The sequence below is a fragment of the Culex quinquefasciatus genome, chromosome 2 (assembly GCF_015732765.1).
Source record: "Culex quinquefasciatus strain JHB chromosome 2, VPISU_Cqui_1.0_pri_paternal, whole genome shotgun sequence".
Taxonomy (NCBI): Eukaryota; Metazoa; Arthropoda; class Insecta; order Diptera; family Culicidae; genus Culex; species Culex quinquefasciatus.
Window position 1 is genome coordinate 32,234,770 of NC_051862.1, and position 15,032 is coordinate 32,249,801.

At 36.0% G+C, this 15,032-nt stretch overlaps 1 protein-coding gene across 1 annotated transcript in view; it reads left to right on the forward strand.

Annotated features, from left to right (window-relative positions):
- The first annotated feature begins 3,232 nt into the window (after positions 1-3,232).
- The window catches only part of LOC6040089 (frizzled), a 161,098-nt gene continuing 149,298 nt past the window's right edge, over positions 3,233-15,032 (forward strand). Inside the window, exon 1 of the mRNA XM_038254405.1 lies at positions 3,233-4,867. Within this exon, the coding sequence (XP_038110333.1) occupies positions 4,154-4,867 (714 nt within the window). The 5' untranslated portion in view covers positions 3,233-4,153. The remainder of the gene's footprint in view (positions 4,868-15,032) is intronic.

A 15,032-nucleotide genomic window follows, 5' to 3' on the forward strand; every position in this document is an offset into this window, starting at 1 on the left:
ATCATAGCTCAACCAGCTCAATCACTCAACCCCGCTCCATGTATCATTTTAATTGCCCTACAGGACACCAAACCACACCACAGCTGATTGACCAAAGCGTTTTGCCCACCAGCCACCACCTGTCAAATCAACCGAATCTGCTGACTAAGTCGCGCCAAGCAAATGTTGCAAGCGTAAACGAAAGTGAAAAATATGATTGATGGCGATTCAATTCGTTCAAGCGGATTCGAAGTCACTTGGTTAGGGGGTCTCGCCAGATCTTGAGCTACCGTGTACTTCAACGGGGTGGCTTATCGCCGCGGCTTAATCAGCGCAACTCCCCGGAGAACTTGGCATACTCACACATGTGAAGTCCTTGGTTCATTCATGGGTTGCGACCTCGATTGAGCTGAAGCTATTAATTGGTCATTTGTTCAAATCTAGCCGGCGTCGACACCGTTGGAGCTCACAGCTGACTAGATGATGGAAGGTCCGTTGAACTCGCTTGACATAGACTAATTTGTTTGGGAAATATTTGGCGTTGCTCTGGGGCAAATGAAGTTGTTTGGGACATTTATCAGATAGGGTCAGGTCACTGTCGTCGCCGTTTGGAGTTGAAAGGAGGTTTTAATTTTGGAACTTGAGCGATTATGACTTGTTCACTTTTTGAAGATTGATTTGCGCTGATCACCTGTGGTTATCTAACCAAAATATTTCCTAAAAATATCCAAAAGTTTAACGTTTAACAAATATTTGCGACAAAATCTTAAAATTCAATATCCCGATATTCAGATCATAAATTCCATCAAATTAGTCATACAGGCCACCGAAGGCACGATAATTACCAGCCCAATCAAAACAGTTAATTACAGTACCCCAAATAAGGCCATGGAATCCCCTCGAGCCACCTCAGGGCGGGGAACCGATCACAGCACCCAGCAGTTGACTGCAAACAGGTCATTTATGTCCTGCTGTCCCCTCGTGCGACTCACACGGCACCGTGGACATCAAGTAGTCAATGAATCATAAAGCATTCCATCTCTCGCGATTATCGCGGTAGGCCATGAAAGTGGTGGGCTCTTGGAGAAGGTCCCAAATTTGCCAACTTTTATCGCATGACCTACTGAGTTGAATCATCAGTGTTTGGCACATTGGGATTGAAATAAATTAAAAAAAAAATCCATTTTCAACAGACCATTAAAAATTTAAGATATTTTTACAAATCTTTTTATAAAGAACCAATAACAGCAATTTTTAAGTTAGACCAAGCTGACCAAAAATCGAATCTCACTGTGCGGAGGTCTTTTCGCAACCAATGACGTGGTGGCAGATCGTAAAATCCAACCAAAAGAGCCACACCGAATAATGTCATATACGAAAATGGCGGGACAAGTCTTACGAAGGAGTCGTTGACGGCGGATGATGTAAAATTGGAAATAATTAGCCTTTTATTGGACAACAGGGCTCCCTCGCATAATGCCTTTCGGTAATTGATTCCACTGAGCGGTTATGTTGGTGGAAGCCACGTGCAATAAAAGCACTCATTCGGACTTGTTTCGCCCCCCAACAACAGCTGTAAATTTATTAAAGTTTTGCAGGAAATGTTCCCCCCGGACAGTAAATTTTGCTCTAAATTTGCACTACAAAAGTTTTGAGATGAGTCGTACCGCCGAAGGCGACGACCACTGATGAAATGAAGCTTCAGAGATAGACCTGTGTGGACTGGTAGCTTGCCATAAATAATATTTTTTATTGGGCACTCATTAAGTTGGGGTACAAATTTTTAGTGCGCTCTTAAATAATTAAGTTTACAGTAGTACAGATGTTCTGGGAGCATGTTTTGGTCGCCTTTATTGGGCAGTACTATTTTTGGAGAGGGGTCATGGCATTTCAGATGTTGTTCCCCAGAAACTAAGCTAAACAGTCAGAGAAACAGTCGTAAAATTGTGAATCCAAATCAGAGGTGAGGTTAACCTTGGAATTAGACTGTTAGATAGAATTGGTGGAAAGGTTTCGATGGAAAAAGTTTCCCTAAAGCAAAAAAGCAAAAAGGCAGAAAAGCAAAAAAGCAAAAAAGCAAAAAAGCAAAAAAGCAAAAAAGCAAAAAAGCAAAAAAGCAAAAAAGCAAAAAAGCAAAAAAGCAAAAAAGCAAAAAGCAAAAAGCAAAAAGCAAAAAGCAAAAAGCAAAAAGCAAAAAGCAAAAAGCAAAAAGCAAAAAGCAAAAGCAAAAAAGCAAAAAGCAAAAAGCAAAAAGCAAAAAGCAAAAAGCAAAAAGCAAAAAGCAAAAAGCAAAAAGCAAAAAGCAAAAAGCAAAAAGCAAAAAGCAAAAAGCAAAAAGCAAAAAGCAAAAAGCAAAAAGCAAAAAGCAAAAAGCAAAAAGCAAAAAGCAAAAAGCAAAAAGCAAAAAGCAAAAAGCAAAAAGCAAAAAGCAAAAAGCAAAAAGCAAAAAGCAAAAAGCAAAAAAGCAAAAAAGCAAAAAAGCAAAAAAGCAAAAAAGCAAAAAAGCAAAAAAGCAAAAAAGCAAAAAAGCAAAAAAGCAAAAAAGCAAAAAAGCAAAAAAGCAAAAAAAAAAACAAAAAAGCAAAAAAGCACTTGAACTTATATGCTTGAGGATCTGCTTGAACAACAATATGAGCAAAAAAAAAAAAAACAAAGCGATATTTTAAATTCAAATGATTATAAAGTTTTGTATTTTGATCTTCCCTCTATGTTTTTCAAATGAAACTAACAAAATTCGTAGCAATTTCATAGTATTGGCAAGAACCACTCTGTGCATTAGCTACATCAATCGCTCTGATATCTCATTTTAATAGGCGATTAAGCTATTGGCCACCAGATGGACTTTTTGTTCTCGTAGATATCTTCTACTGATCTAGAGATACTGACTTCTTGCATTATCCAGTTCATCCAGTCCTCATCGAACAAATCCATTCAACTGATCTAGTTAAATTAAGTCAAGACACCAACCTAACAACTTCAGTTCCATCTTTCTCCACCAGAGTCCCAACCAGTTAACTCCGTCAACAAGTGCTCCTTTTGTTGTCAAACCAGTTTTGACGTTCCTCTCTCCCTCATCCACTTGCGCTCACACTTGCTCACCGCCTCCTCCTCCTCCTAAAAACCAAAATTGTTTACAACCTCCGCTCGCACCAATACAACCAAAACACGCTGACTTCTTCTCCGAGAAAGGAAGAGCAGATGAACCCGTGCTGCGAGAACAGCCCGAAACCCGTCGGTCGGTCGTCATCGGTTGCTGCGTTTTTTGGGCAGAGATGATGGGAACACAGCCGAACCTTGCGCAACTGTCAGTGCTCCTGCTCTGTGTCTGTCTGCGAGTGCCACTTGTCTTTAGTTGTATTTCGGACGCTTTCGCCGTCGGAACTGCGGGTTTGTGGATCGTGTTTTTGTGTGTCGCCGGGCGCTGGAATTTCCGTTTTGTGTTTGCTGCTTCTTTTGTTTGTCGGTTGTTGATGGTGGTGTAACGTCATCTAATTAATTGACGGTATTGTTTCGCTAGCGATTGATAAGCGCGCGGTAGATAAGCAATAGACGCGGTGTCGGCGAAGATCAAAGCAAGCGAGTCGCGGTCGGTCGTCGGCAAGTGAGTGATAACTGAGTAGCGAGTGTCTGGCATTTGTCAACATGTGAGAGGTCGCAGAAGGCCCTGAAGCAGCCGACACCAGATGCCGGGAGAATAAACACACATCGTTCGAAGGAGCCGTTTGGGGGTGAATGTTCGCCGACTTCGGGTGAAGTGAAGTGTGAGCGGAGATCGGGTTTTCATTGCGCTTTGGGAGTGCTGGCTGAAGAGTAGAATGTTGGTAAATTACGAGCCAGTAGGCCTTGCGGTGCGTGGCGCAGTGGTGTGAGTGAGAGCGCGCGGGTCTAAAAATATAACACACGCAGCAGGCGGCGCAGTACAAAAGAAAGCAGCGGCATCAACTGGGTGTGTGTGTATTGGTGTTGAGAATCATCGCGCGCGCGGCTCTACGTGATCTCTTGTGATGTCTGTGTTGTTTATTGCATTTAGCTGAAGAGAGCAAGTGGATGTGTGCGTGTTAAAATAACACCGGGAAGCGCTCTGTGTGAAGAGCTTAATAAAGTTAAGAGCAATACAAAAGAGCATACGTGAAAGAGGGTGTTAAGGGGTGTGGGATTGCTCGGGAAGGCAAAAATGGCAAAAGTGTGTTTCATGTTAAGGGCTGTTGTCCTGCTGTTGAGCTATGCAAACGTCGGATTATCCATTCAGCAACAGGAGACCTTCGGGGGTCATGAAGTGTCCAGCATTAGCGTGGACGACTTCCAACACCACAATCGCTGCGAACCCATCACAATCCCATTTTGTACGGACATCCAGTACAACAAGACCATTATGCCGAACCTGATCGGACACACCAAACAGGAAGAAGCCGCCCTCGAGGTTCACCAGTTCATCCCGCTCGTCAAAATCGACTGCAGTCCGGACCTCAAGTTCTTCCTCTGCACCCTGTACGCTCCAGTCTGCACGATCCTCAACTACCCAATCCCACCCTGTCGATCGCTGTGCGAATCAGCTCGGGTCTGCGAAACCATCATGCGGACGTTCGACTTCCAGTGGCCGGAGAACCTAGAGTGCTCCAAGTTCCCCGAAGACGGCAAGGAACTATGCGTCTCCCAGAACAACTCCTCGGAAAGTACGCCAATGCCTACGAGTGCCATGCACACCACCAAGCCGCATCAGGTGCCCAGGAAGAACCAGGGAGCTGGAGCGGCCGGCAGCAGTCAGCACTCGGCGATGATTCCCAGCGGGAACAACATGGTCAACGCTCATCGAGACCTTGGATTTATCTGTCCAGTACAGTTGAAAGCGCCGACCATCATGGGCTATCAGCTGACCGTTGGAGGAAAGGTGAGTTCAAATCCGCACTAAAAAAAAGTCATCCCTTCACATAATCGTCCGTAATCGCCGTATTGTGCAAACTTTGTCAGCCTCATTTTCGCTACAATCACGTCCTTCGTCACTTCGTACCTGCCAAAAATTTCAATACCATACCGCTAGGCAAAGTTGAGCTCAACACAACAGAACGTGCCAATATTTGGTGTCTAACCTCAAACAAACCGGTGGAGCACCAGCAGCTCTCGTTGAGAGAAGGATCACCATTTGTGCCCAGAGCAGAGCAGGATGAGGCGCGATGATGATGAGGAAGCCATACCGAAGCGCTTGACAAACAAATACCGGGCCGCAAAAAGGGCTGCTAGCGAGCTGCAAACTCGCTTTATTCACAACAGGGACTTGTTGCGTGGTGCTTTTATTAGGATTTAGCGACCCAGTGGGATGATCTCTTGGGAAGGGATTCCAATGAAGGTTTTAGAATATGACATATTTAGTGACTTCGACTTCAGCTACAAATCCTGAAAAAATCTCGACTCCACCAATTCTAACTCTGACTTTAACAACAATGTTCCTACTAAGTCGTGAAAAACTGGCCAAATTTGGCTAGGGTTAGTGAAATTTCAGGATTTTGCGGACAGCGTGAAATTCTTGAAATTTTAAAATTTCTGCGAAATCCCGTGAAATTCAAGGATTTTAAAAAATTAATGCATCATTACAACAAATTAAAAAGAATATCCACAAATTGAAAAACTTGATATTTACTTTTTTCAAATCTTGAGTTGAACTTTTCGATTTAAAAGGAACGTTAGCATTAAAATAGATTTGTTATAGACTAATGCAAAAAATCCTTTTATAATTCGTCGCGTTCTATCTTTTTAACAGCAGACGTGTCACAAGCCCAGTTAACTCAGCCGGAATTCTGAAACGGAATTCAATTCGAATCGTTTATGTATTCTGTTTCAAACGCAACAACCGATTCCGTGTACGTACCGGTTGTTGCGTTTGAAACGGAATACGTAAACGATTCGAAATGAATTCCGTTTCAGAATTCCGATTGAGTTGACTGGGAAATAGCACACAAGCGATGAGTTGTCCTGATAAAAGTTTAAATCATTCAAAGATCTTTTTGGATCAACATAAAATTGCTTCAAACTTGTGTTTTTGTTATATACAGGAACAAAAATTATATTTTTTTTTCAAAATATTTCAAAACTGTGAAAAGAAGTGCAATAATCTGAAATTAATTGCATTTTCCTGCATTTATCATCACTTTCTGCACGATTGGGCTGGTTTTAAATTATTTTAGATTGAGGTGAAATTTGCATGTACTGTTCGTAAAAACTAAGATTTTTGAAACTAATCAGCCATTTTCTTGAATATTTTAGTTTTTTCTTAGTTCGGTGAAATCCAACTAAATTTTGTGATTTGGTTAGATGGTCCTAGTGAGAACTGGAAATTTTCAGCTTGAAAAATCACCTATCTTTTATGAATAATATATAATTAAATGTACAAATACATTTCCGGATGTGTAACATAAGATTTTTAGGTTATTTTTGCTATTTCAAGATTTGTGAAATTTGTGTGAAATTTTGTGTTTTCGAATAGTAATTCCCGCAAAAATTGCATTATTTCAGCGTAAAAAATCACTAAACTTAGTAATATCGCTATCATGGTTTGATAACGATAACGATCAAAATAAATCTATTTGAAATTTCACGTCATTTGATACTCATACTGCAAATTATGAAAATTTCACATCAAAACAAGTACTTTGTAAAGAATCTAGAGTTTTTTTGAAAGGTGGTTGTGTTTCATATGTTTATAGGACCTTCAAAGAAAAAAAACTTTTGATATATAAATATTTTGTTAAAATTCTGTTAAAATCGATTGAAAGTTTTGCCAAATAAGAATATTAGGTATTTAAAATAGAACTAATTTGTGAAATTTCCAGTTTTCAATTTTAGTTATCTTAAAAACTTATCATGTAAAAAAACTTAATTAGTTTGAAATGTGTTTAAAAAATATATTTTCATTCAAATATTGTTATAATATCAATATCAATACATATTTCAATTTTTATTATTTTTTTGCCACACACCCACTCGACCTCGAAGAGATTCAAGGGAAAAAAACTGCGAAAAATATTCGCATCGGCTCTATTCCCAATGAATACAGTAGTTTAACATATAGAAACTTTTACAATAACAAACAAAGCAACTGTTTTTTTTTTTTTGTAAACATGTCAGTATTTATCAGTAAATGTTGTACTTTATTGTGAAGCATATTTGCAAATTATGAAGCATGTTTTTTATGATTGAATAATATGTTTTTTTATGTGAAAATTTTACCATTTTACATTCAACATAAGAATGCTTTCAAAATCTTTTAAAATTTTATGTTGTTTGGTACACTTACATAAGTATATATTGAAAGTTTTTTTTTTCAATGGTTGTATTTTTCATAATGTTTTTAATAAAATGAAAACATACACAAAGTTTTTCCGAATTATGAATGAACATAAAATAAAGCTGAATTTATCGCATACAGCCAATTTTTTAAATTTGGTTAATTTCAATAAATCTTGTACTGGGAAAATGGGAGCGTTTTATCTTTAAACTCATTACACATTGAAAATCTGTACAAATTATCAAGTTGATTGATACCTATATTGCATTTTTTTTAAATATTTTTTTGAAAGACTGCATTTTTTGAAAATTCGAACTTTCATAACATTTTTTTAAGACGGTTAGACACCATTCGAAATAACCCATGGTTTGAAAAACAAATTACAAATTTTGCTTTTTTAAATATTAAAAAAAAAAAATAACTTGTAGCACTGTCTTTTACAAATAAATATTATTATTGTATTTTGAACAATAAGTAGCAAAATAACTAATTCTTAATACATACTTTGGATAAAAACCGTTCGGCACTGTCTGCACATTTTAATTCAATTCTTAGTGCACAAGTTTCTAAGGACCCCAAAATTAATGATTCTCCTTTGATTGAGGTTGCGCTAATTGGACGATGTTTTGTGCAATTATCGATTCAATATGATTTTTTGGACATTAAAAAATAGGATAAAAAATAGAAAATAGAGAAAATAGGTTCAATATTGAATAAAAAAATACATTTTTTTATGTATTACACATTTCAACGGAAAAAATGATAAACATTTGAACTATACCTGCTTAGCATAGTTGCATTTTTTCAAATCATATTTTCATTTCAAAGTAAATCACCCAAAACTTGATTTTTGAGAAAATTTTGCAATCTTTCAGCTTTTTTCAATAGTGCCCATGGTTGTTTATGTCAAAGGTTCATAAAATTCCATAGAAAATTTTCTTGAAAAAAATTGACAAGAAAAAGGTACAGAGCATAATATTTGCAGTCCATGAGCACTTAAAAAAAAAACAAAATTTTTGCTCAGTATCAAACTTATGGTAAATTACCTATATATCATATTATGTAATGTACATACTTTTTCTTTGCAAATTTGACCTTGAAACTTAAAATAAAGTACTTTTACGAATAAACAACACTTTTTCAAAAAAAAACTTGATTTAAAAAAGATTTGATCATATGATGACATTTGCTGGGTCATAGCTTGAATGATGTATTGTCTATACACAAATCGATTTCTTTTTAAGATTTTTTTTGCATTAGTAATAAGCCATAATAGTAGTTTATGCAAAAAGTTGCAAAAAGAGGATTTTTTCAGCATGAGTCGTACATTTATTTAACGAGGTTCACCGAGTTGGATAAATACGAAAAGTGCTGAACAAATCAAGTTTTGCAACGAGTTCCATACAACATTTTTAGCAATTCCAAAAAACACACACTGATTGAAATTTTATGTCAAATTTTCATGTATTTTGCCAATAAATCATTTAAATCGAAAAAATGTTGAAAAGTGTTACATTTCGAAACAAGTGCTGAAAAGTTCAACTTTTCAGCACCCATTTAAGTGCTGAAAAGTAGAACTTTTCAGCATTTATTTTGAAAAGTGTTGCTCTTCGATTCTGTTATTTTTGGTACAGAAAAGTAGGCTATTTCGTCGTTCAAGAATGACAGGAAAAGTAAATAGTTTCACGACGGAATTGCAAAAAGGTAATTTTAAGATCTAGAACTACATTTTAATATTAGAATTACGTGTATTACTTAATATTTTGATTTTCATACATAAGGGATTTGCATGTATTCTTCACGAGTTAAAAAAAATGTCACGAAATAGTTTTCTGAGGGGTTGATTTGGATACACCCGTCAAAAATTGCGTATTTCTAGTTCTTCGATGCAGAACAACCACCAAATTTCCAACCCTTCGGGTTGTTCATGGTCTACGCCGTACGATAGAAGCTACAACCGATTGGCGTCTGCCAGCAAAGGCCAACTCCGTACGGTACCACCACCCAGAGGCTCCCAGCAGTGCCTCGTCGATGCCCGAAATCAACTTGTTGAATGAAGCTCCAAAACAGCTCGCCTCAGCTTGCAACAAAAAAAAATCCAGTAGCGTTTGGATTATGCTCGCTCACACTTTACACAATCGGAAGCTGAGATTATCTGGTTGTAGCAAAACCAACCAGCTAGCAAAAAAAAAGCTTCAAAATTGTTTGACTCCAACGTGGTTCGTGCTGCTGCAGCTGATTGCGCTTTGAAGTTCTAATCGGATTTCGACGGCTTCCACGGCACGGGAGATCAAACGAACGTTGCCATCACGGCAGCTTCCCCATCGATTTGATGTTTCGAGCTCAGAAACCTCTCAATTGGATTCTCACCCCGCTACTCTGGATCACCTCACCTCGAACGAATGAATCGTTGATGTTTGTTGTGTGTTTTTCCTTTCTTTTCCTCGGAATTGTGCTCCAATTTTCCCTCAATCTTGTTTTCTTCTTTTTCTTTGAAAAGATTGTTTCTCTGGAAACAAGCGTTTGTGTATGTGTGTTTGTTCGGGCACACATACAAAGTCAACAAATACACAACGTTGTCGGTTAGGAGTTGTGCCTTTTTGCCGTCGTTCAGACTTTTGGCGTTTGATTGATCCAGGTCGATAGACGGCGGCGGCCTGTGTCTGGCAAGTCTGGCTTGGGGATTCTGAACCAGACAAAGCGACACGGTTTGCGGCGGTTGGTTAGTGGGTCTTGGATCGAAGTCGGTTGATGGCTTTTTCGCAATCGAAAGGGGGCGAGACTTGCCATCACGGCACGATGTTAAATTGCGAAAAAGTAAACGATGGCGTGATGTTTTGAAATACACTGTAATTATGGAAACCGAGCAAATTGATAGCACGATTAGTTGCGAATTTTGAGAGGGAAAATGCATTTTAGGAAGTTAGGGGAGAAACGGTAATTGGTGACGAGGATCACGCAAGCCGTCAATTGGCACGCAAAAAAAGGATGACAAAAAAAAGTAAAAGAATTCACTGTAGCATACGTGTTTAAAAAAAATATGGATTTAAATAAAAATATAACATACCCCTTATTTACATTAACCTAAAGTGAAACCTAGAGTGAAAAGTGAAGCTCTGGAATTCTGAGTGAATTTAATTTAATTGAATAAAAAAATATATATGAGATAACAAAATTCCAAAATTACTCCACAAAATGAGCCACGAAAAAATTGCAGTTGTAACTAGTGCATACAGCTTATAGTAAAATTTTCGGAGAACATTTTTCATCATTTAACTTTTATTATAAACGCAAAGCCGAGACTTTTCATTTTAGTGATCAAAAAGCGACGAATTTTCAAAATTCTTTGTTTATTACTGTTTTGAGCATAACAAATTTGAAACTATGTTCATACACGCGAAGCTATACTTATTGATTATTTTTATTTTGCCTACAATATTTCTCATGTGATTTTTCAATAATTTAACGAGGCTTTTTAACAATTTAGTAAATTTTTGAAAGCAAAAATTAGCAAAATTTGAGTTAATCGGAAATTTTATGAAAAATTGTCTTTTGCTTTTTTTGCGAAGACCTGAGTAACAAATTTGTTTCATGAAACCAATTTCAATAAAAATTACGATTCAACAAAAGAATAAATCATAAAATAAGATAGTGCTTGTCCATAAAGCACATGGTCTTTTGATGGGGCCGAATTTGGACGATCCATTCTTAAACTCAGCTTAAACTTAGCTTAGCAAGTTCGTCACACTTCCAGAATCTGCCACGTTCTGCTGACTGGTTATTTCACCAAAATATTTATATTAATGTTTCATGAAATTGAGTGCCTATAATCAATTTCTTAAAACAATTAATATTTTTTGGTGATATTTTCAATTATGTGTTCACGTTTAGAAAATATAGCTTCTCACCAAAAACTATATTTTTTTATAAATTGTGTAAAATTTCAAAACAACCTATGAGTAATGGGTTTCCTATTCAGATAAGACCATTTGAAAATTTAATCTAGATAGAACGTATTATGTCTGAATGAATAAAAAAATCGATGCCCATTATCGGTTTTTGAAAATTTTGACGTTTGGACCACTTTCCAAAAAAAAACAGCACTAAAAGTAGTTGATTTTGTATTTTTTTAGGAGAGACATACCATCCAGCATTTTTAGTGATTTTTTTTTTTTTGAAAATTCTCAAAGAAGTGATGTGTCTTTTTCATTCAGTGATTTTTTTCAGAAAGCCGTCTAATTTCCTACAAGTTTGTCTTTGACCACTTTTTGATACGATGCAATGGCTTCGAAATACAGCAATACTTAGATTACGAATACAAAAAATAAATAAATAACTTACACCCACCTCAAATGTCATTGGGCGGCTGTACATTTTTACGTTTTATATCAAGTTTTCAAAGAAAAACATTGACCCTTGAAATCCACAAATTCGGAACACTTTTTTCTTGCGCATGTAAACAAACTTTGATTCTCTCCATATTACATATTTTCTACAAAATAATGACTTCACACACTGGAACCAATGAAACTCAAGCTTAGTAATGTTTTATGAATGGTCTGATAACTTTTTTGTGAAAATATCTGTTAAATTCAGGTGTTCCACAATTGTGGGAGGCACAATAACATCCCACAGTTATGGAACAGGCAATTTGGAGGCAGTGTTTTGCAGCTCTGAATAAAATAGTCTCAAAGTGCAGTTTTTGTTCAAAAAGAACTACTTTTGCTAGTGAAATAGCAAGAGAATGTCCAAATAAAGGTCCTAAAAATAGAAGGGTCACCAGGAAAGATGCATTTTGCATTCTATTGACAAATTAACACAAAAGTGTTCCGAATTTGTGGGTGTTCCGAATATGTGGGATGACTGTTTATTTGAAAAAAAAAACTCAAATATAATAAAAATTATAAAAAAAAAACAATTAATCAAATGCAAGTGCAGTTCATTTTAATTAAGGATATTTCTCAAAACTTCAAAACAAAACTACAAAAACTTCACAGAATTTTTTTTTGAAAAATTTTCATATTCATTTTTGAAATAATACAAAAACAACATTTTTTTCTGTTCAACGGTGTTTTAAAGTACTGGTCATGTTCGAAAAATGCAAATACTGAATTTTTTTTTCAAACCAGTTTAGCCCGATGCTAATATTTTTTGAGTTTATTTCCCTGGAATCTGGCCGAAATCAAGAGGGAGAAAAACATAATTTTTTTAGTAAATTTAAATAACAATTGATGTAAAATGCAAAAAGTAAAAGTGTTTTAAGACCCTTTAAAAAAAAAAAAACGAATTGATGACCATTTTTTTTGCAGAGAAAAATGTTGTGGTATTGTACCTACTTTTTCTTTTTTAAAATTGTACCTATGCATTAAAATTTTACTAAAATTCTAAATATCTTAAATCTGGTGGAACCTGGTTAAAACTGATTCTAATAGCAAGAAATGCATTTCAAATTCATTTCAGTCTATTTCTATTGAAATTTGAAATCATGAAAATAGTTGTTTTGCCCATTGATTTTCTGAGTCAATATTAACTTTGAAAAATATTTGTAAGGTTCTTTTCCAATTCAATTCAATTAGCGTTTACTAGAATCTAACAGTTCTGCTCAAGGATGTTACATTTTCAATTCAGAGATTTGGAGAACCTTTCAACTGAGATCAATTCATAAGCCTTTACAGGAAGGGTACATGTCCCTAAGTTTAGAGTGCTGTTTTAAAACCCCTTTTAAAAAAACTGCTAAGTTTTAGAAGAATGCAGTTAATTACAAAAATTAATTTAAATAAAGCCTCCTTGAAAAATAAAGAATGACTAATGTTTGAAAGGATTTAAAAATCGTCATATTTTTTAATTCAATAATTTTTCAAAGAATTTTTAGGTAAAAAAAGAAAAACTTTGAGTTTTTATAAGAAACCTTTTAAGATTCTTTTTTAAAAATGAAAAAAAACATAAAAAATATCAAAAAAATCTCTTAGGCAAAATTATGATTGACTCAAGTATGCAAATTATGAATGCAATAATGCAAAAACTTACAAGTATTCTCATCTCAAGAATGCTAAAACAAAATATGCAACGAGCAAATCCTCAAAGATGTTAAACTTAAAAAAATATTTCTTGCTATTTTACTGCTTATGGCTAACGGACACAACACTTGAAATCAATATTTTGTAATCAAGCTCAAATCGATTCTACGTCAATTTTTTGTTGAATTAGTCCTGCCTCGACATTATACGGCTTGCGGTTTCAGATATATCTCAGTTTGAAAACAAATGTTTTCAGCACTTTTGCGAACGAGGCAAATTTTATGAGTGGTATCAAAAAAGTAGGATTGATCCGATTTCCAAAATTTAGATTCTTGCTAGTTTTGATGGTATCAACAGCTCTACCAAATTTGAGCTTAATCAGAAAATGTTGATTTTAATTTTTTTTCTGCACGATTGGGGTGGAATGACTCGTATGTATTTGTCACAATTCGTTTTTTTAGATCATTCAGATATACGTACAATAATCGAAGCGTCCTTTTCAGAAAAAAACTACCTTCGGTGTAATGTCCTGCAATATTATTATTTTTAGTTAAAAAACTGAAAAAAATGCTTGAATAAATAATATTTTAAAAATATGTTCTGTCTTCTCAAAAACAACAATTTCTTTTCGTTTTTTGTTTATTTATTTTTGAAATCTTTTGCTGGATTTTTTAATAAATTTCACTGATTTTGAAAAAAAATATTTTTTAATAAACTTCTAAGGCTTTGCATGATAATAACTCATGCAATAAACAAATCTAGATTACTTTTTCAAAACAACCAATGCGCCATGGGTTTTCTATGTACATAGGACCTTTTGAAAAAGTAAGCGAGAAATATTGTTTGTTACAGTGTAATGGTCTTATGCACTTTTTTATAAGAGAAATTACTTGAAACTCTTCTTAATTAAAAAAAAAACATTCTCAGCTCACACTCAATGTTACATAACGTTCCATTTTTCCAACGTGTCACCCAAAAAATACAATCCCGAACCAAAAGAGCATCTCCCAAAAAACGTAAACGTGCCACGTTAACATCTCTCCCTCTTCCCTTTTTTCCCCCTCCCATCATCCCAAAACATCACCATTTCAGCCTACGAGTACGAGATGATGGTGGTACCTGCCGCTGTCACACGTGTTGTTATCTAATTCAGCGTATTCTATTTTTTGTGTGCGCCATCGTAGTCCTACCAGCTAGAACATACTAGGCTAGCTCTGCCCAAGCTGCCATGTTCTCTTCGGGGCTGGGACATTCCACGACAACTCGCTGATATGGCTGGGGGACACTCAGTTTCATGAAAAATTGTTAACTTTTCATAATAAATAGTTTTTTTGTCAATATTTTTTGGCATGAAAAAATATGTCAAGTCAAACTAAAGATGCGATTTTTTTTACGAAACTGACTGTGATTCCCCACTCTCTAGTAGCAGTTTCGGGGTCTGAAGCTTTCGCAAGACCCGACTGTGTGCTAATGGCTGCAGGCACAGTTCTACAATGCTTCCGAGAAGCGCTGAGCAACTCCATGTTCTGGCGGTCTGGGAGAAACGACGACGTCACCACTAGACAAGGCCCCATTTGCATATCTAGGGTGGAGTTATCTAGTTTTGATCTTTTGGTGGTTTTTGAGATTTCCACTTTTGAGCAAAAAGTTTGCCAAAGTTTCCTCTTGAAGAGTGCCAGTTATCTCGTAAGTTTTCGCTTTGATCTCCCAGCAGCAGGAATTTCAAAGGACCCGAAAGAGACCGGCCAACTCTAGTT